Genomic DNA, 24,288 nt, shown 5'->3' with positions numbered 1-24,288 from the left:
GCTTTTAATTATGCAGAAGATTAATTTTAATGCTGTAATGTCATTATGCTCCAGAGCACACATTAGCCAAGGCACTGGCTTTGGCAACAGGGAAACAAGGAGTTCTCAAGTCATGTAAAAGATGACTTGAAACTCAGATTTCTATTAAAAGCTCAGGACTTCAGAGAAAGCACAAAGCTCTCCAAGTGGTTTTTTGTGCTTTACCCCTGATTTAATGATCCTGAACGATTGCATTTCTCTGCCAGCCTTCTTTTCAGCAATAATTTTCCAGTTCGTTCTTGGAGAGAGGAAGAGAGATTGAAATAACATCATCTCAGGATGCCTGCTAGTTCAGGACCGAGGAGCAGCATGTCTGCCATATTCATTGGAAAATCCAGATGCTGACCCTCAGGAGCAAGGAGAAATGGTTTTATTGTTGTGTTTCACTTGGACTAAAGGCCAAGAGATATTTTTATGCTCTCTGGAGTTAGGATTTAACCTGGGATAAGGGAAACTTCCCGAGCACGTGCTGGTAGCTGTGAGCTCTGTGACTTTGAGCAATATTTTTGGGGGTTTTGAGCAGAATGGTGCTTTTATTACAGAGCAGCTCGGCCACAAATCATGCCCCTGCTTTCCCTTTAAAGGGAGCCGAGCTGAGCTGACTGGGACAGGGCTGGGACCTCTCAGGATAACCTCATTCCTGCAGCAGTTCCTCCTGCATCTCCTTTTCATAGCTATAACCTGGCCTGCCTAATTTTGGGAACGAGACCTTCATCCCCTCCTCCCTGAGCTGCTGCGGCAGCACTGCTGAGGCTCTCGGGTGGATCCCGTATTTTGTGCTGGAGGTGGCAGCTTTTTGGGGATGAGCAAAGGGATTTGCCTGTTCCTGGGGTGTTTTACAGGACACACCTTCTGTCCAACAGTCAGAGAAACCAGACTTGGATTTTATTTTGCTCTGTCAAGCTCCGTGGCAAGAAAGAAAATATATTCAGACCTTAAACATCTTTATCCTGCAGGAGTTCTCTTTTTACAGCTCAACAAAACAACTCTGTCAGTGATTGCAGGGAGAGGCCAGAGCTGAGTTGATCCTGTGGGGATCCAGGGGAACCACCACTCTTCCTTTTCCACTGGCATTAAGTCTCCACCAGATTTCCAAGGTCAGGGGATTCTACTGGAGCACCCCTGATGTATTTTACACTGAATTCTGCCTACTCTGAACACCCTCACAGCGAGGTTGGCAGCTTTAGTGGTTCTGTCTCCGTGTCTGTGAGTCACTGGATCATCATTCCCTGCTCATCAGCATCACTGGTTGTGCTTCCCTATGAAATGGGGAAGCTTTGGTGGGTTTCAGAGCATTAAGGCACTGAGCAGTGGAGGCTGTTGGACCCAGGGGGTGGTTTCTTGCTGCTGACTGTGTTCCTGGTCTGAGCACCTGCCCACAGGGGACACATTCTCCCTGCTCTGAGGGCGCGGGGTGCGTTCCTGCCTCCTCAGGAATGATTGCCTGGAGTTTTTAGGATGGCCACAGCTGTTACCGGCAAGGGGCAAGAGCACGTGCTTTTTGAAGTAATTAATTCCTACTCGTCTGCTCTGCAAGGAGAAAGATTGTCAAGAGAGGACCTGGGCGCTCCAATCCTCACTAAAAACATCGCCCTGGCTGAAGTCATCAACAACTGATGCTTCTTAATAAATTCTGGGGTTTCTGCAGCTACAGTGAGGGACCAGCACATTCCGGGGAACAAAACAGGAAAAATGGTGGTGGTGGAGTGGAATTTCTGCAGAAGAAGGTGCTACCAGAGACCTGAGGCCTTTGATGTCATCATTCTATCATGGCTATTACAAGAAGCAAAGAGGAAAATAAGAGACTGATGTGTGTCCCAGGCAGAACTCCTTGGAACACAGGAAGCCGAAAGAACTTAATACACATGGAATTCAAAGGGCTGTTTCTTGCAGAGCTCGTTTATGAGACATATTTCTGTATTAAGTAGCCCAGCTGTGGCGAGTCCCAGAGTTTCTGAGCTGGGGAGGCTGTAACGAACAACTTGGGCTGTAATTGGAAATATCTTGGAGAAAATTCTCCAGCATTGAAACCTGGAGAGGCAGAAACATAAATCAGGTGTCGCCTTTTTCTTGATTTGCTGCCATACCCACTGGAATATATTTTCCATGAGCTGGAAGGCAGTGGTGGGTCTTTGCTTTGGTCTTTCATGGCATGTTGGATAATAAAATAAAAATACAAGAGCTGGTATTAATTTAGGCTTCACAGTTGGCACCACATCAGAGAGGAGAGGCCTCGTGTCCCGCTGGATGGGCTGTGCACTCGCTGGTGGGTAAATCCTGTGGGAAGATGTTCCACTGGGGAACGTGACACAGCTGCAGGAACGGGCTGAGGGAGCGTCAGGCCTGTTGAGCCGATCCCCACAGTGGTGGAGTTACCACTGGGAGTGGTGTCCGGGATAGGCTGGAATTAAGGGTTTGCTCCTCTTTCCAGTCCTAAAGTAAATCTGCGTTGTCACTCCTGTTATCTCCCCTTGTAAGCTGAGATAAGAGCTCCGAGTGTTGGTTGGGTTTGCTGGTGTCCCTTCTCCAAAGGAACGAAATGAGCTGAAAACAAGGTCTGGAAGTGTGAATGGTGGCAAAAATGAGCCTGCATTTAGGCAGGAGTTAAACTACTGGAGAGCACGTGACATTGCTCAACTTGGGGAGAGGAAAATGGAAAAGAAGACCAGAAGTGTCCAGAGTTGTCCCTCTCCAGGAGCCAAACTGGACACATTACTTTGTATTTCCCTACAGCCTCACAGAGGAAACTCAATCTTCACGTGGATAATGCTGTTGTCCTGTTGGATTTGGGGTTTGGGAGGGTTGGCACCTAAACTCACTTTGTTTTCACCTAAACTTTGGCACCTAAACCCACATCAGCGCAAGTTCTCCTTTCAGCTCCTGCAGCAGAAATGTGAGCTTGACAGAAAAAAAGAAATCTGGTGTCTGCTATTTTAAGAGGGGGAAAAATTGAGCAGCATCTCCGGAGATCTCTGGAGATCCATCCTGGGCAGCTCCACAACATGGTCGGAGTTGCTCTGGCTGCAGAACCCCTGGGCTCATGGAAGTCATGGGATTTAAGGCAAGACTCATTTGGGAGGCTTGGCAGGATTGCAGCCTCTACAGAGCTTTCTTTTGCCAAAAAAAAGGTGGAAAAAATGTATTCTTGAGCAGCAATAATGTTCACATCCTGACAGCTGAGGAAGGAAACACCCCGGACCTTTGCCAGCCCCAAATCCATGACCCGTGAGTTTATTTCTGTACAGTTAAAAATGAAACATTATTTTACATTGTAGATGGTTTCCATGGTTTGAGTTTTCATGGAGTGAAATTCTGTCCAATTAAAAACTTTGGGACTGATCAGTTAAAGTACATTGCTGTGGCAATATTGAGGTTGTTGCTGTGCAGACGTAATCCCTCCTTGGAGAAACCCCTGAAGTGTGGAAGTGACATCACCAAACAAGAAGACTGAAAAAAGCACTTTGAAAAGTGCTCGGTTTTCACTGAATTTGAGGAGATTTTGTGATGGAGGGACCTGGGGAACCTGGCTTAGATCTGTGCTTTGCTGAATTCCAGAAATTATGGCGTGCATGGACACGTGGTCGTTCCCAGCCCCGGTTTTACCCCAGGATAGTGGGAGTAACTGGGCTGTTCTTGCCAAGGTGCTGGGAGCTGCCAGGAGCAGCAGTAAAGGCTCATCCTGGGTTGTGTGAGACAAAGCCGTGTTTGTTGCAGTCTGGGCCTGCTTGGCCCTTCCTCTCCTCTCCTTTGACCCCCAGGAAATTGGGGATTTATGTTGGGGTTCTGCCCTGCCCTTAAAGCCTCTCCATAGGGAGATGCAACTCCCTATGGAGATGTGCAGGACTTGGAGCTTGGGAGACCCGGATGATTTTTCCAGCCATTGGTTCTGTGAACAAGCAGATGATGTTTGAATATTTAAATAAGACTTTCTTTTTTTAATTGACTTTGCTTTTGGGGTGTTCAGCCTGAAGGTAAAAGTCTTTCAGCACCGGTAGCTCCTGTTGCTCTTTGGGCTGGGGCCTGGATGTGGTGATTCCCGTGGGAATCTGCGGAGTGTCTGCAAGCCCATGGTAACCCTCCAAACAGGGAAACACTCTGGAGAAGCCACTGAAGCTCGTACTTACCCTTAGGGGCAGTGGGAACACAGCAAATCCCGTTTCCTCCGTGCCCTTAGGAACAGAGTTGGCTGTTATTAGCACTTCTTATTTATCCGTAGTGAAGAACCATTCAAAATTGTATTTTACTGTGATAAAGGAAGTGCACACTGGGTTTTTCCACAGTATCTGCTGGAGACCAAAGGCTGGAGCTGGAAATCTGATTGCAGTAAACTTTAGTCACAAAATCAATCCCATTTACACTCTTAACTGGGCATGTGTGCCTGGAATGCAAATTTAAGCTGGGAGCAGTTGCCACAAATTAGGAGCAGATTGGATTAATGGGTTTGTCTCCTCTTAGTATATTGTGTGGTTTCTTCTACCCTTTAGGGGAAAAACACGATTGGAGTAAATCAGTGCTGATCTTGGGAATATTCTGTGGTGTTTCCTTTGACTCACTTGGGCAGGGAGATCATTAATGGTGGAGTTACGAACCTGCTTTTAAGTTGAAATATAAATCCAGCTCAGGGCAGTGCTGCAGGATTGAAGAAGTTTTCCTTTTGGATGAGATACTGGAAATTTGGGCTTGTTTATGGTTAATATTATAAGGATGTTATAATTCTTGAGAAAAATACATCGGGAACAACCTTCCCTCCCAGCCAGTACCTGATCTTCCCAAAAACTTGACTTCCTGAAGGTTTTTTCCCCTGCATGATCCTTGTACTGTTGGCAGTGACCTCCTTGCTAGCCCAAGTGCCACTTGGAGCTTGAATGAGCAACTTGTAAAACAGTTCCTGTGTTTTAATGTCATTCTGATGATTGTTATTGCTGCATTGAAAGCAAAAGTGGTTAAATCAAGCTGAGTCCTCCACAAGGCAGCGACTGCTTCATTTTCCTGTGCCTCAGACCAGCCCCTGAGAGGGAAGCTCAGCGCCCACAGCCACATCAGCTCCATGTCGTTCAGTGTTGTAACAGATGCACGTTTACATTGCAGCCCAAACCGCTGTAACTGCACCAAAGACCTGGAAGAAACCAAAAGACCGGACCCAAGCCACTGAGGAGGTGACAGAGGCAGAAACAGAGGTGAGAGGGAACCAAAGTCCTGCTTTACCCAAATGTAAAAATGGTGTTCCTCTCTTGAAACTGTGCTTTAGAGAGTTGCTTTCTCGTTGTCTCACAGGATCCAGGGCAGGGTTTTGGGGAGGAACTGTGCTGTTCCTCAGCATCCTTTAGATAACAGGTGTCAGTCTGTTCCCTTAAAGCTCTTCAGTTTTCTTTGAGTTTGCCTAATTGAATGACTAATACAGTCACAGAATCGCAGACTGTTTTGGGTTGGAAGGGACTTTAAAAGACTCATCTCGTTCAACCCCTGCCATGGCAAGGGACATCTTCCACTAGAAGGTTCCACTAGACTTCCACCAGCCTCCAGCATTCAGGAACCCCTTCCAGTGAAGGGTGAAGGAAAAGTGGGTTTGGATCCATCAGCGCCTCCTCATTTTGGTCCCAGGCCACCATCCTGACACTGGGCAGGTTCTTCTGCACATGGCAAAGGATGGTTTTCCTGATGACCAACTGATGGAGAAGCTGACAAAATGGCTGAAGTTTTCAGGCAGAACCACCTCAGGAGCGATTAGATAAGTGAAGATAACCTCCCTCACTGCTGTTCTGGTAGGGATATTGCAGCAGGGAGCTGTGCTTGATATCCTGGGTCAGTTTGGGGTTGGAATAGATCAGAAAGGAAGCAAGAGAGTAAAAATGTGAAAGTTCAGACTGCCCAGTGTGTAGATAAAAGCTGAGGTTGGCCAGATGTGATGCAGAGCAGGAGAGCAAAGGGTGTCATTGTGGCTGCACCAGCGGGTTCATCCTCCAGACTTTGCTCATCCTCCCCTGGAGGAGTTGTATCTCCTGCACCACCCGGCAGTTCCACTGAGGAATTCTTCAGAGAATTCCCTTTAAAAATCTCCAAGGAGCATTTTAGGATGTGGTGCCCTCAGGTGGGGAGGCAAAAGGAGCAGGAGCCTCCTCCAGAGCATCCTCAATGAAGTTATTCCTTTGTTCAGTGCTAAGATGTGCTGGGATTTCTCCTGGGAGAAGCATGTTCCGACGCCTCCTCGTCTGAATGCACAATCAGGCTGTGTCCTTGGAGAGCTCTAAAATTAACAGCCAGGGATACTATTAATGCTTTTTCTGAAGCTGAGATGCTGGAATTGTGGCTGGATCTTACATTACCTTCTGTAGTGGGATCTGCTCCAGTTGGCAGCAGGCATTTAAAGGAAGAATCCCCCAAAACAAGCACCACGTGCCCTTTTACCATCCCTTTATCATGGATAATAGGAGAGGAAGAAAGCAGAGTTGTCTTTCCAGGCTGGGATTGCTCATGGCTTAAGAGTTCCCTCTGTCCAGTCCCATGGAGGTTTCATGGGCAACGCTGAGTCTTTCCAGTTACACCATTAATGATCAGTGGGCTGTCCATGGGAGTGAGCCAATAAATCACCCAGTGGCTCGGTGTGGTGTTCCATATCCCTGTGTAAGATGCATTTGTATTCCTGCTGCTCCCAAAAATGCTGTGTGAATCCATGAAGAGCTGTTCCACGTGCATTGAATTTGTCAGGGCATTTTTAACAAAACCTCTGCTTCTGTCCATGCTGCAGCCGAAGGAGGAGGGGGAACCTTCAGGGGACAAAGTACTTGAATCCGACCAGGAGAAAATGAGCCATGGGCTTCAACTGGAGAGGGAGCCCTTGGAGCTCAAACCAGTGAAACCTGTGGAAGAGAATGGGGAGCAGGAGGCAGAGCTGGTGCGGAACGGTGCCGAGAGCGTCTCGGAGGGAGAAGGCACCGACGCCAACTCCGGTTGCACGGAGAGCTCCGGAGAGGGGCCTGTGTACCAGTACAAACCAGGTAAGTCCTGCTCCACTCTGCTTCTCTGCCTCCCTCCTGGAAGGGCTGCTGACACCCTGTGTGTCATCCCTGTGGATGTTCCCAGTGGGGCTGGAAGGGGATTCAGTGTTCACCATGTGCAGCTGTGCTGAGATCTGCAACCCAACAGGCCCTGAGAGATCTTCCAGGGGGGCAAAAGGGGAGAATTGGTTTTGTCTTGCTGATCATGGTCAAGAGAAGAGAAAATCCCTAATTCCTTGAAAATTTTATGCATTTGGATGTTGGCTACAGCATGGTGGAAATGGCAGAGAGTTGATTCCTGTGTGATTGACAGCTGGAAACCATCCAGGAGATTCCCTATGAACCAATATACCTCTGAAATAAGAGGTGGTTAAATAAGAAATGAAAGTGCTCATTGGGTTCTAAATACAAATATGTGTGCTCATAAAGATTTAATTTCCTGGATAAACAGTTACCTGGATCTTTGGATTTCTAGAAAAGCAAGGAGGATAAACAGTTTGTGGTTTTCAGTCCGGACACTGCCCAGCTCAGTCCCATTGATTGGGGTATAGGATATCTGTAGGGTGTGTCTGTTATTTTATGAAGACCTAACCTTTTTGTTATTTATGAAGATTTTGTAATTTATAGACCTGAACCTCAATTAATCCACCTCATTTGGACAGAACTTGAGACCAACTTCTCAGCTGCTCCCAATTTTTAAGCAATTTCTTATTCAAGTGAAACTCCCTCCACATAAAATACTCTTATTTTTTGGAGCCCAGAAATTAAAGAGTCTAATAATAGTAATAAGGAAGGACCTGGAGAACCTGGTGGGCAAGGAACACCACCATTGAGGGATTCTGCTGCACTGGTTATTTCTTCACCACTTGGTTCTGACAAAGACCTCAATTTCTTTCGTTTTTTTAATTCAGCTCAATCATATCGTGAGGGGGAAACACAGAGGCCTCTTGATAGCTCATCACGCTCAGGGTACCTGACCAGTTCATTAACCAAGCACTTCTTGAAGTTAATCCATAATTCATCAGCTTGATGCAGTCAGAACAATCCCGGTTGGGTCCAGATGTCCTTTCACTCAGCAGGAGGGGTTGGATTGATTCCTGGGAAAGCAACACACATCAGACTTTTGCAGTAGTCCTCAATTTCGGCTCTACTCTTTTTAGAAAGGGGAGTTTCTGCCTTTTGGAGGAATTGTGTGTTTGATCCCTGTCTCTCCCTGCGTTGGGGATCGTTCTTGTGGCGCTGCCCAGCTGCTCCTCACATTAAAACAGCTCGTTGAGAGCTTTCCAGGAGAAGGAAACTACACATAAACTGCTTGTTGTTGTGTCGGAGCTTTTCCATGGTAAATGACAGGTGGTGTGACACAGGGACAGGCCAGGAATTCCAGCCAGGATCCAGCCAAACCATTTCTGCACCCCTGTATCCTGAAGCTCTGTAGAAATAAAACTGCTTAAAGAGCTAAGTTTGTAATTTCTTCTGTGTGTTTTCATTCCCAGTTGTTAAAACCCATAGTTGGAATAAGTCCCTGCTCGTGGCCTCTGCGGGGGTGCAGATGGTGTGATCCCCGAAGTCCAAAGCTGGGGGTCAGGGAGTGAAATAGAAGAATAATAAATACCTGGAGGGCTGGTAAATACTGAGTAAGGCAGTCTGGCATGAGGGAGATCCAAAGGCAGCATCTCCTACAGATGTTTTCCTTTAGATAAAACATGTTTTCTTCCCTAATTTCGAACAAACTGTGTGGCCGGTGCTGAAAATCCCACCTCCAGGCCACCAGAGGCTGATTTTCCTTGTGCTAAAGTGGCTGTAGCTTTATGGGGTGATTTTCACCAGGCAGGGTCCTCCACACCCAAAGAGCCCCACGAAAAATAGGTGGAAAGTTGTAATTCCCAGATCATGGCCTGTGGTTGTGGCTTCTCTTGCTTCCGCTTGTTGTCTCCAGCCTGCGTTGTTCACAGCTCCATGGTTTCACATTTTCAAAAGGTATTTTTGTTCCAAGCTCTGCTCTCCTTGACTCCATATTATGACTCCTTTTACACCAGACAAACCACTTTACCTTCTCCATTTTCACGCAGAAATTGGGAACTGTCCCCATTCCACCATATCCCCCAGGAGAGTGAAAGTCAAAGTCAGACACTTGGGTTAGAACTGGAATTAGTGACCAGATCCGGGTGTGGTTGCTCCAGACCTGGCTCTACAGTCCCCATTGTTTATGCCCCTTTAATGCCACGTCTGTTCCCCTCCTCTCTCCCTTCAAAATGAAAATTAATTGAATCTTTCAAATTTTTTTCAATTTCAATTTTTTTGAATTGAAATTTCCCAGGCTGTTGTAGCAGCCTCTTCCCTTTGGATTTACCTGAACCATGTCTGGGTGAGCAGAAAGTTTGTTTCCTGTGACTCTCAGGGACTTCTCTCCCTACAGAGCAGTGGAAGCCCCTGGACCCGGAGGGGAAGAAGCAGTATGACCGGGAATTCCTGCTGGATATCCAGTTCATGCCTGCCTGTATCCAGAAGCCCGAGGGTCTGCCTCCCATCAGCGACGTGGTGCTCGACAAGGTGAGAGGAGAGCCCATAAAACAGGTATGTGCAGGGTTTTGATATAAAAAAAGACCCCTAATGCCTCATTCCTGAGCCATTTCCATGCAGGCTTTTGGTGGGAAGCAGGAATAGTTGGTCTCGTCACAAAATTCTACAAATAGAGGTGTTGGTGCCTGATGAATGTGTGCAGATGATTAAAACTGAAGCATTTTTGATGGTCTTTATCTGGATAAGTTATACCAAGTTGTTATTAAAATTTAAAATGAGCCAGGCATGAAGAGCTGAGGATCCAAGCAAGGCTGGATGGAGAGGCAGTGGCTGCTGTTAGATCAATTAACTGACCTATTAGATCAATTAAAAAGCAGAGAGAAGCTCTTGGGCAAACTGTTTTTTGATCTGAAGCAGTTTCTTCGCTATTTATAAGCTGATCTAATAAAAGATCTTTAAGAACTCCATTCCCAGGCAGTTCTGGGATTTCTCTCCAGCCTCATCTCAGAGCTGATTGTCTCTGCTGGAGGTCTGGGCTTAGTGGAACACTTGGGATTTCTGAGTGCTGGCACCAAGGCCTCGTTCTGCTCTCACTGAGAACCGGGGAGTTCTGTGGCTTTGATGGAAGCACCACAGACTCACTCTTGAGACTCGGGGATGTGGGTGATCCTCGTGTGCAGAAACATTTCCGCTCTGAGTTTCATACCCAGGCAAATTGTAAAATGCAGCTTTATTCCCAAAATTATTTCATCCACCTTCTACTTTCCCGTGATTGTTTCTCACTGTTCTGTGTTTGAGCTTCCTGGGCTCAGTTGCCCATCTCTCATGTTGGCACAAAAGCCATTGCTTTGAGGGAAGGTGGCAGTTTTGTGCTCCTGGACCAAGACGGGCCCGTGTTACCATGATTTTATCCTCCATAATTCTTGCTCAGCCTTGAAATGTTTCTGAACTCCATCTGTTTCCTCAGTAGTCACCTGCAGAAGATGTATTTTAAATTAAATGCTTATTTTTAGTTAAGTGTGAATGCCTAAAACTTGAGCAGTTTGTTAAAAGCTTTAATTTGGATGTTAAATATGGCTATTATGGTTTAGCAGAGGTTGTCTGTAGATTGCATGACCTTTGGTAGCTCAGCACCCCTGAGCAGCCCCTGTTTGTGTGCTCTGCTCCCGGCACAGATCAATCAGCCGAAATTGCCACTGAGGACTCTGGACCCCCGGATCCTGCCACGAGGCCCCGACTTCACTCCGGCCTTTGCTGATTTTGGGAGGCAAGCCCCCGGGGGAAGAAACGTGTCTGGAAGTGTGAGTTTACCCCAACTTGCTCATTTAAAAAGTGGCCTTAACAGTGATAAAATCCCTCTTCAGGCTTTTGGGCCTCTTCCGGTGTTCCGGTGGTTCTGGCTTTGTCAGGATGAATGCAGGGATGACAAAACTTGGGGAAATTGGAAATGGTTGTGGATGTTTGTCACTGGTACGTATTGGTTGGGAAGGGTTCAATCTCCTTCCTGTTTCCCTGTGTGAGAGGGTGGAAGCGTTTCCACACCCGGACCCGGCAGTCGCGTGTGCGGTCGCACGTTCGTCATACAACAAACCCAGCGCCGGCGTGTCAGCCTGGGAGGCTGCGCTGCAAAACACACCAACAGAGCAAGGAGATTCTACTAACAAACAAAATCTACCCAGCACTTTGTGTTCCTGCTTTCTCTGTGCTTCCCTGTGTTGCTTTGGTCACTTCATTCCTCGTTTTCCCACCTTTTCTGCTGCTTTTCTTTCACTTTCCCTTCTTTTCCTTGTGTCTGGCTTTCCCCACTCTCTGAAATCACTTCTTCACTCGTGCCTCTGCCGTGTCTTTGCCCGGAGCACAGGTGCCCCCAGCACGTGCCACCCCGTCAGTGCCGCTGGAGGAGGACGCTGCCACCGTTAGGGGCAATCACTGACTTTCAGCTATTGAGCTGCTTCTGCTGTGTCCATCTGGATGTGTCTAACGACACAGCCATCGTGGATCTTTCAAACCTGCTGGTTCCAGAAGAGTTCCCTGAATCACCCTGACTTCCAAGTGTGCAGGTTTCCAGGAGTCAGACCCAGCAGTTTTGGGTCAGTGTAATATTTCTGGTTTGGGAGCAGCCTCGTGGCCGCTGCCTCGGTTCCGGGGTGCACATCCGTGTCTTGGAGCTGCCTCAGGGCCACTGTTTCTCTTGGAGCATCACCTGGTCCACAAAACCTCGTGCAGTCGCCGGTGCTTCCCCTGCTTGGGGCGCGCAGGTTGTGCTGCAGCGCCTCCTCTCCTGTCGTGTGCTGGGTGTCGCGAGCCCTTCGGCGTCCGGGTAACGCGGCTGTCGCTCTTTGTCTCTCCGCAGGCCTGCAAAGTGCAGAGCACCCCTGGATTGCCCTCCCTGGCTCGGTGCGGGCCCCCAGCATGCCCTCTCTTGGTCTCGCCTCACCCACCATTGAGGAACCTGCCGATAGGGGTAAGCCAAATCCCCCCCTCTCCCCCCAGACTTTGCACCTTTTTGTAGAGTTGCCTTTTTTCCCAATGCCCACTGTTGATAAAGAACGACTGGCAGAAAACTTTACAAAAAGGTGCAACCTTGTTTAAAAAAAACCGAAACAAGACTTGCATTGTACCCCTCTAGGCAGTCTTCAGTGGTGGGTGGGACATCACCAGCTGAGGGCATGCTGGGACGTTGGCCTGAGCGGGATCCGCGAGGGTCTGCACTTTGCAGACCTGTGGAAAGGGGGAGAAAAGGTAAGTCCCGCTTACCCCGTTCATTTGGAGCATTCAGCACATAACATACATCTTACATTTGCGCCTTTGCAGAGCAGAGCCTCTCTTTGCCTTGTTCTGGAGGGCTGGAAGGTGACGTGGTTTAACCAGCCTGTCCTCGACGCCGGCGGTTGTAGGATCAGAGGGTTCTGAGCCCCAGCAATGCCAGATGTTCCCCTCCTGTGACGCATGGCAACCCCTGCGTGTGCACTGCCTGTCCCCAGCCATCCCACCTCTGCACAGGCCATGCCATGAACCATCAAACCACTGCCTCTTCCTTGCCCCAAATAACGTCGAGCAGCTCAGCGCTAACCGCTTCCGGCACGTTGAGAATCTTTTGTTTTGCTTCTTTGGCTTTTGTCTTTGTCTCCCTCTTTTTGCTTGAACGTGTTGTATGACTGTTTCTGGCACTAACCAATGTCACGTCAGGCGGCACCGGGGTGGAATTGCACAGGGGCAGAATCCAGCTGGGAAGGCTCTTTGGTGTAGGCAGGGTTAGGTGAGTGTGGCGGGTGAGGAGGGTGCAGACTCAGAGATGTGGGGCTGGAGCGGACAGATCCGTCCCTGCACAGAATGCGCCTGCTTTGTCCTTCCCGAGAGGTGATGGAAACTCAAATCACCTCAATTCTTGTTCCCAGAAGACAGAACCTGTCCCACCATTGAAGATCAATTTCACCATCTGCATTTGAAGCCTCTTGTAGAGGGAGAAGCACTTCCTTAATTCCTTGGACGGTTTCTAAAGCATTTCTGTGACTTGTGGCCTGGGTGGGAGCACCAGGTCAGGCTGTGCTACTGTGAGTCTTTGGTTCCTCTGCAGGAGCCTTGTCCCTGTGTCTTCCTGCTTTCCTTTCCCCCTCTTCCTCCGGAAGAGAGGTCATTCAGATTAATGCAGGAACACCTGGTAATGTGCCCCAGAACCATCATTGCTTACAGGAAGCCAGGCCTGAGCTCAGGCACCTCTTTAACTTGCTGTGTAAATCTAGAGCCAGAAACCCCAGACCCCTAGACCGTTTCTGTTAAAAGTTAGATCCATCTATTATTTTATTACATCTTCAAAGGAGGCTTCTGTTCACTGATGGAAAACCTAATCACACAGTTTGAACAGAGTTATTCACAGATATTAAAAACATACAATCTCAAAGAAAGTCTTTGCTGTGTTGATGCCTGAAAGGTCTGGGCTCAAAGGCAGCCGGATGTGAGGAGGTGACACGTGACACACTGGTGCTCCATGCATCCCTCAGTTTTCCAAGGGAGTCACCTCACCTCCTTCAGGGGTGGGTGTTGGCTAAAAGGGAGCATTTGCATGGACCCGTGCCCGAGGAAGCGCCGGCCTCTGCGACGCTGTCCCTGCGTGTTACAGCCTGGCATGTTCAGAAGGTCCTTCAGACCAGGGCTGCCTCTGTGCAGGAGATGGTGTGGCTGCAGGCCACCTCTCCTTGGCTTTGCCCCTGTTCCTGGGGAGAATGAGCCCAAAGGTTTGGGTTTTCAGGGCACGCTCCAGCCTGGCTCTGGTTGCAGAGCTGTCCGTGGGCAGGAGGTGTGTGGTGAGCTCTGGTGCGTGTGGCTGTGGCCAGTCCGTCTTTTGTTACATCACTGTCTGGGTTTTGAGCTGGAGGAGGTCTCTTCTCTCCACGTTTGCAGTGTGGTCAGAGCCTGGGCAGCAGAACTGTGTGCAGTGGTGTGACACCAGAGGAGGTGTGTGAAGGGGGGGCTGCGATCAGGCCTTGCTGTGCCAGACCGGTGTCGATCAGGGCTCAGGGTGGGAGCAGAGAGGGGTCACAGGGAGAGCTCGGTGTCTGCTTTAGGAGGGTTTCTGACACACAAAAACATCCTGAAGGCTCCCTGTTCCACTGTTGATTCCTCAGGAGTGGTCAGCTGGTGTGGTTGTGCTGCAAGTGGTTGGACTTGATGATCTTGGAGGTCTTTTCCAAGATAAATGATTCTGTGAATTACAGCGTTCATGGGGCTTGTGCCTCATGCAGTTTGAATAAGCTGCTGGGCTATTTCTGTGCATGCCAGGTGACATGAACAGGGGTCTTAGTAAGCTGAGGGGAGCACACTGACACCCTGCCCCTCGGAGCCCTCTCCCAGGCGTCGCTGGGCACACAGAGCAGGTCATGGCCTGAGCTCGTCATCTTCTGACATCTTCCTCTGTTGCTGTTGTCTGTAGTGAAGCCCAAACAAGAGCTCCAGCACTGCTGGTGATCGTGTTCATTTGCACACATTTACCTTGTCAAAGGCAAGTGGTTCAACTGCCTCCTGCCTTTAAGAAGGATTTTGCCTTTCAGTGACACAAACCCAGGTTTGTGGCTGATGTGTGACATAAGAGGCACCAGCCAAGAGCCCTTTTCTCCTATTCAGTGAAGCTCTTTGAATAACTGCAGTGGTTTGGCCTTTTTGATGCTCGTTGAACCCTTTGTTGAACAAAGCAGTGTTTGAAATGGCCCATCTTCCACAAGTGGCTGCTGAGCAGATTAATTACTGCTGTGGGAAGTACCAGGTTTGATAATGGAGTTTTGCTGCATTAATTTGTACCTTGAGGTTGGACATTTGTGATAAATGAGTTCAGAAATGTGAAAGAGCATGGGGGCAGAACCACCTCCCAACAGCACCTGGTACCTTTAGTCCTTAATCAGAAGCCCCCAGATGATGAAGAGGAGCTTTGGGGGTGTCTTGTGCCCTACCAGTTGTACATTGAAAAACTCCCTGGCTGTGGCAGGTTTTGTGCCTCATTTGTTCGGGAGGAGCATCACGTTACACAGGATTGCAGAAGTGCTTGGTGCAGTTCCAAAGCACCCTGATTCCCTTTCTTTTGTGGAACCACCCAGAGTTTGTCCCACATCTGCTAGGATCCATATTTTTACAGTGCAGGAGCTGCAGTGATACTCCTTCAGTATGTTTTACGTAATTCCCATTTCAAAATGGCTCTGTTGGAAGCAATCTCCAGTAAAACTTAACATTTCTGGCAGAGCTGCTGATTTATCATTGTCTAAGTGCTTGGGATGGCATGTTTGAAATACACCTGTAAGGGCTGAATTCTTCCACACCTTCGCTGTGGTGTCTCAGTTATGCAGTTTCTGACTCCCAAGAGGCACTTCAGGCCAGTGGGGTTCAGTTCTGCCCCGCTGTAGCAGCACCTGGAGCGCTGCCAGATCGTGTAGGCAGAGTCATCCCATCTCTCTGTTGGGAAAAGCTGCCCAGAGAAACGTGTTTGGTGTCTCCGTGTTCTGTGACCAGCCCGGAGCAGTGTTGGGCCGGAGGGACTCCTGGTGTCCCAGCAGGGCGTGCTGGTGGCCAGTGGTGCCATCAGCGGGTGTTGGCATTTGCCCTGCAGCGTGTTACCCCATGTGAGCTTAAAGTGGGATATAACAGGGAATGTTTTTGTCCTAGTTGTTGAATGTTGGACCGAGGAGATCTCAGCCGGGCCAGAGGAGGGAGCCCAGGAAGATCATCACTGTGTGTGTGAAGGAGGATGTGCACCTGAAGAAGGCGGAGAACGCCTGGAAGCCGAGCCTGAAGAGGGAAAACCAAACGGAGGACCCCGAAAACGTCAAAACCCAGGTGAGAGCGAAAGCAGGCCTGAGGGTGCAGCAGCTGCACCAGGGAATGGTAATTTGCCTTCCCTCTTGTGTCACAGTGAAAAAGGGCAGTGAAGTTCAGTTGGAATCCCAGCTTTCCCCTACCTTGATGGTATTTTTTGTATGTTTATTCTTGACCTGGAGTTTAAATGCTAGTCCTATATATTAAGCAGAGAACACCAGACAACGTCCTACCTCTCTTCCAGGATTGCTTTTCTACTGCTGTTTTACTGGAATATTTCTGTCTCCATTCTAAAGCAAACAGCCCTACATTCCCAGCATAGAACTTGCTTTTCATCCCCTTTTAGACCACATTTCTGCACTGAATCCTCACCAAAACTGAGGTTCCTCTGTGAAATCCCTCAGTTGGTCCTGCCCAGCCCAACAGTGCTGTCTGAAGCTCCCTCTGTCCTTCTCCCTCTCCTCTCCTCCATGGGACAGCTGCTCTGGGAGGAGGTGTTTGTCTGGTGATCAAGCTTGTAATTTGTAGGATAAGTTGGGATGGTCTTGAAGGACACTGGAATTCTGGTTTTGGAGCTAATGGTGGCATTGCTGGCCGCATTGTCATCCTGGATAGGAAAAAATAAAGTGCCTTAAAGTGAATTTTAGGAGAGGTTGGTTACGTCTGGCTGAAGGAGACAGAGGCAACTCCCTGTTAATTTGTATCTCATGGATTAAACCGATATAAAGAAGAGTTTTTTTCTGACAGGAAGGTCTTTGTGCCTCTGTTGCACTTGACAAAGGCACTTGGGCATTTCCAGAACTCCTGCCCTGCAGCCTTGGTCTTTGGTAGCCAAGTGAGAAGTGGGGTTGGGCTGTGCAGAAACGTGTGGTGTGTCACTCAGCTTCCCAGACATTCCTACAGGATGTCTCCATTCCCCTGTAAGAAGCATCCCGGCTTGTTCCTGAAATCCCCCTGCACCCCTTGTGCCTGAACTTCAATGCTCTGTCATTCAGGAGCTGTTCCGCAAGGTACGAAGCATCTTGAACAAGCTGACGCCCCAGATGTTCAACCAGCTCATGAAGCAGGTGACAGACCTGACGGTGGACACAGAGGAGAGGCTGAAGGGAGTCATCGACCTGGTCTTCGAGAAGGCCATCGACGAGCCCAGCTTCTCGGTGGCGTACGCCAACATGTGCCGGTGCCTGGTGACGGTAAGAGCCGCCCGCAGCTCGGCAACTCCTCTGGGCAGTGCTCAGCACGGCACCCCATGGGCTGGTGGGCAGTGACAGAACCCAGGGAGAGCAGAGTTAAGTGTTTGTTCTGAGTGTGAGAATAGTTAATGTGGAGTATTTGTTGGCCGTGCCCGAGGCGGAGGGATTTGAGGGAGCAGTTGTTGTTGGGAGTTGAGGACTCTGCTCCACCTGGTCACGAGATGCGATTTGGGAAGTTCAGAAAATCACGGAAGCATGGAATGGTATAGGTGGGAAAGGGAACTTAAAGCTCTTCTCATTCCACCCCCTGCCATGGGCAGGGACACCTTCCACTGTCCCAGGCTGCTCCAAGCCCCATCCAGCCTGGCCTTGGGCACTGCCAGGGATCCAGGGGCAGCCCCGGCTGCTCTGGGCACCCTATGCCAGGGCCTGCCCACCCTTCTGTGTCTGTCATTTCCAAGGGAGCCCAAGATGAGCCGGGCTTTGCACAGATCGTTCTCAGATGGTGAATTTGGGACAAAATAACCCCCTTTTCCCCAGGTCCTTCATGACATGCAATGAAGGAATACAGCTTAAGCCTGCGGCACAGAACAGGAGCGGTTTTAAGCAGGAGTTGTTTTTAAGGGATCCTGTGGATGGAAAGGTAACCCATCCCCGGGCAGAGGTGGTGTCAGCCAAGTTTGGAGTGTGGCTTTATATCTGCAATGTAAAACTCCACTGGAAATCTGACGTGAGGCTTCACTTTCACAGCTGTGCGGAGCCACACAGCTCAACATGAAGAGCAAAATAAATTGTTATGGCTGACCCCTCCTCTGTGGAGTTTATCCCTGTTTCTGCTGATGTTTTTCTTCCTTCTCTCTCCAGCTGAAAGTGCCCATGGCAGACAAACCTGGGAGCACAGTAAATTTCCGTAAGTTGCTGTTAAATCGCTGCCAGAAGGAATTTGAAAAGGACAAGGCTGACGACGATGTCTTTGAAAAGAAGCAGAAGGAACTCGAAGCTGCCACCACTGTAAGTGGTGTTTTTCTCCATAAGTTCTTAGAGTTCCCTCAGAAAATTATTTCCTTTTGAGACAGCAGTTGATCTGGGGGGATTCCGGAGTTGAGACTTTCATTCTGTCACTGTGCCCGAGGATAACAAAAAATATTTGCCTTGACAGTGGGTTTATACCAGCATCTTTCAGGGCTTTAGGAGGAAAAGAGTAAACAGTGTCTATGAACATAAAACTGGATCTTTCAAAGAGTTCTGTGCACTGGGAACATGGTTTCGCAGAGCTCTTTTCCTGTTTTACAGCCAGAGGAGAAGACGCGGCTCCATGATGAGCTGGAAGAGGCCAAGGACAAAGCCCGGCGGAGATCCATTGGGAATATAAAATTCATCGGTGAGCTTTTCAAGCTGAAGATGCTGACAGAGGCCATCATGCACGACTGCGTGGTGAAGCTGCTGAAAAACCACGACGAGGAGTCCCTCGAGTGCCTTTGCCGCCTGCTCACAACCATTGGCAAGGACCTGGACTTTGAGAAGGCAAAGGTGGGGCAGGAATGGGAGCGAGGAATGAGGTTTTCTGGGCAGGGCTGGAAAAATGGGTGTGGGGTGTTTTTATTTGAAGATTTGTTTTTTCTTCAGGAATTTCCATATGGCATGAGGAAATCATCCACTCCTCTGTGGATGTTTCGTCATGACCTGGCCTCGCTCCCTGCTCTGTAATAGAGTCTGTGTCATTTTCAACAGTGTTCTCCAGTTGTTGTTTCCAAAGATTTTATCCAAACACACAGCCCAGAAATGCTCAACGTTTACTTTTTCCAAGTTGAATGTCCCTCTCTCTCTGTAGTTCCCAAAACATGAATATTTCCAGTTGAAGGTTTATGTTACCTACAGAAGCCACCATTTCATGTGTTGTTCAGGTGAAATCTAAAACACCCTCATTAACCAGTCCAAACTCCTGCCTGAGCCTCGGGAGTGCCTTTATTTTGTGTCATCCCTTGTCTCCAGTTGTGCTGGGATGTGGCAGCTGTTCTGCCACCACAGCGATCCTGCATCCTCCTCCCCGTTTTTCAGCAAATGTATCTGTAGCACGGAGCACAGAGCACTCCAAGAGCTTCTCTTGGCACAGACAATCTGCTGCTCCTTCACAAAAATCAGGCTTGGGATGAAAAACTCGAGGGTTTTGCCAGGAATCAGTGGGACTCGGCTCTGGAAACAAACGGAGCTAATTGTGTTCAGCTGCCCAGGGCAGGGAGTTCCCTCTCCACACGCTGGATCTCAGGGATCAATCCTGAGCCTTAAGGGGAAGGAATTTCCCAGATTGTTCTGTGAGTATTGACCAAAACAACGTGGTTTTATCAGCAATCCCCAGGCTAAACATCCCATGCTGTGAACGCAGCACCAGGCATGGCACCAGCATGGGATTCAGTTTCTCCGTGTGCTTTGGGAAGAAAACCAGGTCTGAATTCCAAGCTGAGGTCAGGCTGGATGAGGCCTGGATGCTGTTTTGGTCTTTTTGAGCACTGTAAAAGCCAACATTTTGGGGCTCTGCTGGTCCTGCATCCTCGAGCGGGGCATGGTGGGGCACGGAGCAAGGGAGCAATTCCAGATGCCTCTGTCCTGTCTTCGGGTTTGGTTATTCTATCAAGACTGAGAGAATCCTTCTTAATGGGGTAGACATTTTATTGTGTGTTTTTATTGAAACTGAACTATTAGTCATAGTTTAATTAAAACTTCTGAAATAAGTCCATTGGTAATATTTCCCCATGATCCCTACATTTGGAAACATTTGCTCCCAGAGCTGGAACTTTCCAAGGCAAGGCCAGACACAAACTTTAATGGGCTTTTTCTTGTTTGTTTAACTACAAGGACAAGGGTTTAGCTGGTTTTTAGTGCAGAGACAGGGAAACACTATAGAAAAGTGCTCTGAAACTCTTGTTTGAAACAACCAGAGGCCCTATTTTGAGAAAAAGGCTTTTTAGAGCTTGGTGAGCCAAATTTAGACCTAACAGGAGCTTCTCTGCTTTCATGTCGTAGTGTGAACCTATTGGGATTCTACTACATTGTGATTTTTCTGGATGAGGAGGAGTTTGTGGGGTTTTTTCCCACTCTGAGCCCATTAAACTGTTCTTGTGTAGAGACCCAGAGCTGCTGCTCAGCCTGGCCTGGCTCAGACAGCTTGGGGGGTAAACCGTGCAGTGATGTGTCTTAGGCTGGTTTTGTACCCATTTTGTTTCCTGAGCCAGTTTTTCTTGGGCTGAGGTGAGCACACAAGCTGATTTGAGGAGGGGGAGCTCAGAATGAGATATATTTTCAATGGATGTAACGTTTATTATGTAAGTGCAGAGGGCATTCATTGTTTGAGTAATTGAAAACCCAAAGAAAGTGCGTGCCTGCACACTTGCGCCTCATTTCCTGCACATGCTGCCCTGTGCACCCTCCAATCCATCCTGGAGGAGTGTACAAGACCCAGCACTCAGCTCTCTGGGGAGCAGCCCTGTGTCCCCTGATGTTTCCAGCACGGGAATGCAGGAGCAGCTGGGTGCCCCTCAAGGGATTATTTTCATTTTTCTCCACAACACTGATGATGCTGTTTTTCTTGTCTAGCCCCGCATGGACCAGTATTTTAATCAGATGGAGAAGATTGTGAAAGAGAGGAAAACCTCCTCAAGGATTCGATTCATGCTTCAGGATGTAATAGACCTAAGGCTGGTAGGTCACAACTCCAGTGAGGAAAAGCATGAAATCATGGAAGCTCAGACTGGTTTGGGTTAGAAGGGACCTTAAGGATCATCTCATTCCACCCCCTGCCACGGACAGGGACACCTCCCACTATCCCAGGTTGCTCCAAGCCCTGTCCAGCCTGGCCTTGGACACTTCCAGGGATCCAGGAGCAGCCACAGCTTCTCAGGGCACCCTGTGCCAGGGCCTCCCCACCCTCACAGGGAAGAATTTCTTCTTCCCATCTAACCCTGCCCTCTGGCAGTGGGAAGCCATTCCCCCTTGTCCAAAGTCCCTCTCCAGCTCTCCTGGAGCCCCTTTAGGCCCTGGAAGGGGCTCTGAGCTCTCCCTCAGCCTTCCTTTCTCCAGGTGAACATGCCCAGCTCTCCTGCCAGTCTGTCATGTTCCCTTCCATATCCAGACTGGATAAGCTCTCATGCAAGAGCAGGGATTCACAGCTGAAGTGGGATGTTGGGGGGAGATCTGTTCCCCTTCTCCCCAAAGTCTGGCTGTTCAAAGCCAGGAGATGTCTCCACATTGTCCTGGTGCCATGGTCAGTACATGTGTGGTGCACAGGGCCCCCACGCTGTGCAGGTGAAGACATGACCACGGGTGGGACAAACCTTCCCAGCACCTGTGATTTTTCCCCCAGGGGACCTGTTTTGGGTTGTGTGGAGGCTGAAGTCACCATTTTGGCTGCAGGTAGATAATTGCCCCAAGAGCTGTAATGAGGCTGCAGCAAGATAAGGGACAGCATGGTCATTCCAGACCCTGGAAGGGTCTGAGCAGTGCATGGCTGAAAAGACACATCGAGCAGGGAAAGTGTTTTTGGAGTGACAGCTGCCCCTCTCTGCAGGATTCCTGTCTCAGCCATCACCATTCCTGGATTGGCAAAGCACTGTCTCCACTTAAAATCAGTCACTTTTTGCTTTTTTTATTTTCAAGGTTTCATTTTTTCCCCTCAAGCTTGATGGAAAGGCTCCCACCAAGGGTGTCAGTCATAGAGTGACAGCAGCTCTTCTCTTTCCTCTGAACCTTGAATGAGTGGGAAGCTGGGAATGTGCAGGCTGGGGGTTGACATGTCTTGAGCTCAGTCAGGTCTTCACTGCATTCGCTACCTGAGCACAGGGCTTTGCTCTCTGGTGCTGGGATAACCATGTCCATAACATGTCCCAGCTCCACAGGATTTTCTCTGGCCCCTCTAAGGCATGGCAAGGGTGGGAGGATGAGGCCTCGTTCCCAATGTTCAAATTCCCCACGTTTGATGCTCCCCTGGAAGTTTCCCTGAGCACGTGTTTGGTTTTTTTTGCTCCTTCCCCAGTGCAACTGGGTGTCACGGAGAGCAGACCAGGGCCCCAAGACCATCGAGCAGATCCATAAAGAAGCCAAGATTGAAGAGCAGGAAGAACAGAGGAAGGTGCAACAACTCATGACCAAAGACAAGAGGAGACCAGGTAAAGTGAAAGCCGAGTTGGCTGCTCCTTTCACTCATTTCACACCCTGTGGCCTTAGAGGGAATCCCACATAAAAGGAAAAAATCTGGTGTTGTTTTTTTTTTCCCAAGTGTAATGAGCAAAGGGAATTGGGGCCTGATTGTGGCAGAGGCTGGAAAAGGAACAGATTTGCCATGGATTGGCTGTGGGGATTTTCAGGGGCAAATCCCATGGGTGAAAACAGCCAACCACAGGCCAACAGTGCTTAAGTTTTCCATTCATTCAAACCATGTTTGATTTTGTGACAGGCTGCCAGAAATCTGTTCTAACAAGTTACTACTTGGGAGTCAGATTTGCCATCCATTCTCGTAACGCTGCAGAGTCTCATTTCAAGAGAAAAGCATCTCATTTCAGGAGTAACCATGTTGTCTTCAGCTGTTACAGTCGTGAGGTGCTGACTCTGCATGAGGGAGTGTCTTGGCTTAAACTGCTCCTGGCCCTCAGGGCACTACCTGAAGATTAATTTGGAGTGACTGGGAAAATAAAGTCTGGGACAGAGCAGGGCAAGGAGAAAGTAATTTTGAGGATTCTTTAATACTAAGGATTGTCAAATGAAAGTGCTTTGAAAACAGGGCGTAAAGAAAATACATGTAGACTTTAATTATCCTGAAAGTGACACCAGGAGAAGGTGAGGAACCTGGCCTGAGGGGCTCCGTGTCAGACCTGCCAAGCACTGCAGGAATGTGTGGGGTGAGTGAGGCTCTGGTCGGGGAAGGCATCTCACCTGCTCCTTCCGTGAGCTCGTGAACGTGCAGCATCTGCAGGAATGCAGAGGAATCCAGCCAGGAACCATCCCTTCCAAAAGCAGCCCTTGAAAGGAGAGAAAGCTTTTGTGTCAAGGCTGTTTTGTGAGAGCACAGGCAGGCAGGCTGGTTGTGTCATGTCAGTGGGACAGGGGCAGGGCCCTGCCGGCAGAGCAGCGGGATGAGCTGAGGAGGGTTCTGTTTGTCACCCTCAGGTGTCCCACGGGTCGACGAAGGCGGCTGGAACACTGTGCAGGGGGCAAAGAACAGCAGAGTGCTGGACCCCACCAAGTTCCTTAAAATCACCAAGGTAGGTGCCACCACAAGGCTCCTTCAGGGCAATAAAATATCTGTCAGTCCAGGAAGGACTGGGACGGTGTGTACAGGTCGCAACTTGGGGTCGGGACATTTTAAATCCTCAGAGTTAGTACTGGGTGTAGATAAAGCTCCATTATCTTCTGATGTTCATTTTGTCCTGAGGGAAGGGAGTGTGCAGACTTTCTTTCTTAGGTTCACAGTGTCCTTTTAGTAATTCAGAAGCTCTCGTAGTCAGAAAATCTGCATTTTATTCAGTGATGAAAACGTGAGTCAGGGTATTGTGTGACATGGAGAGGCAGCACAGCACCCACGTTTGATGGGTCTCAAACACATCACTTGGGGGTTTCAAACACCTGCTGGAAATCCTTGGCTGCCTCAAGTTCTTAAGACCCTATTCTGATGCTGCTCCTCAATAAAACAGGGGGGCCACGTCCACTTCGATGTGTCACAAACAGCAACACTCCAGACTTGGGAGGCTGCAGTAGAATGGGAAGAGCTGTGTCTGCTTTTGGAGGTTTCTTGATTTGGTGGCATGGTTGCATCCCCCAGTACGTGATAAACTTTTGTATTCATCCTCCAGATGAGCAGCTTCCTGTTATTTCACCATTAGACTGGTGGATTTGGGACAGTTTTCCCGGCTGCAGGTTGGGCAAGTTGGGAGAGTTCTCCTTTTTTAAGCTTCAGAACAGCTCTGGGTTTTCTTGCCGAGGAAAAGTCTGGCCTTTGCATTAATCAGTGATTCCTAAATATTCCCTTGTCCCACTTAATGTCACTCGCCCTGAATTTTTACACTCAGTGCCTGGATTCTTGGAGAGCTGTAAGGCAGGACCTGGACAGACTGCAGCCCTTCTGCAGATCCAGTCAGTTTGTTCCTTCGGAAAGTCATAAAACAGTCTCCAAAACTTCATTAGCAGGAGAGGTTCAGCCTCCTCCTGCCTGGGCTTATGGCTCACCTGGGAAAAGCCCTTCTCCTCTGTTCCAT

The 24,288-nt window shown here is 48.9% G+C and overlaps 1 protein-coding gene across 9 annotated transcripts in view; it reads left to right on the top strand.

Moving 5' to 3' along the window:
- EIF4G3 (eukaryotic translation initiation factor 4 gamma 3) overlaps nucleotides 1–24,288 on the top strand; it is a 141,750-nt gene that overhangs the window by 100,028 nt on the left and 17,434 nt on the right. For all 9 annotated transcript variants that reach the window (XM_082295779.1, XM_082295778.1, XM_082295776.1 and 6 more), the window contains 11 exons: nucleotides 5,128–5,216; nucleotides 6,785–7,034; nucleotides 9,451–9,608; nucleotides 10,730–10,855; nucleotides 15,705–15,875; nucleotides 16,850–17,047; nucleotides 17,912–18,058; nucleotides 18,341–18,577; nucleotides 20,639–20,743; nucleotides 22,074–22,206; nucleotides 23,204–23,298. In XM_082295779.1, coding sequence (XP_082151905.1) covers nucleotides 5,128–5,216; nucleotides 6,785–7,034; nucleotides 9,451–9,608; nucleotides 10,730–10,855; nucleotides 15,705–15,875; nucleotides 16,850–17,047; nucleotides 17,912–18,058; nucleotides 18,341–18,577; nucleotides 20,639–20,743; nucleotides 22,074–22,206; nucleotides 23,204–23,298 — 1,709 coding nt within the window. The remainder of the gene's footprint in view (nucleotides 1–5,127; nucleotides 5,217–6,784; nucleotides 7,035–9,450; nucleotides 9,609–10,729; nucleotides 10,856–15,704; nucleotides 15,876–16,849; nucleotides 17,048–17,911; nucleotides 18,059–18,340; nucleotides 18,578–20,638; nucleotides 20,744–22,073; nucleotides 22,207–23,203; nucleotides 23,299–24,288) is intronic.

This window comes from Coloeus monedula (assembly GCF_965178545.1).
Source record: "Coloeus monedula genome assembly, chromosome: 22".
NCBI lineage: Eukaryota > Metazoa > Chordata > Aves > Passeriformes > Corvidae > Coloeus > Coloeus monedula.
This window is presented reverse-complemented; position numbering and strand designations above follow the sequence as displayed.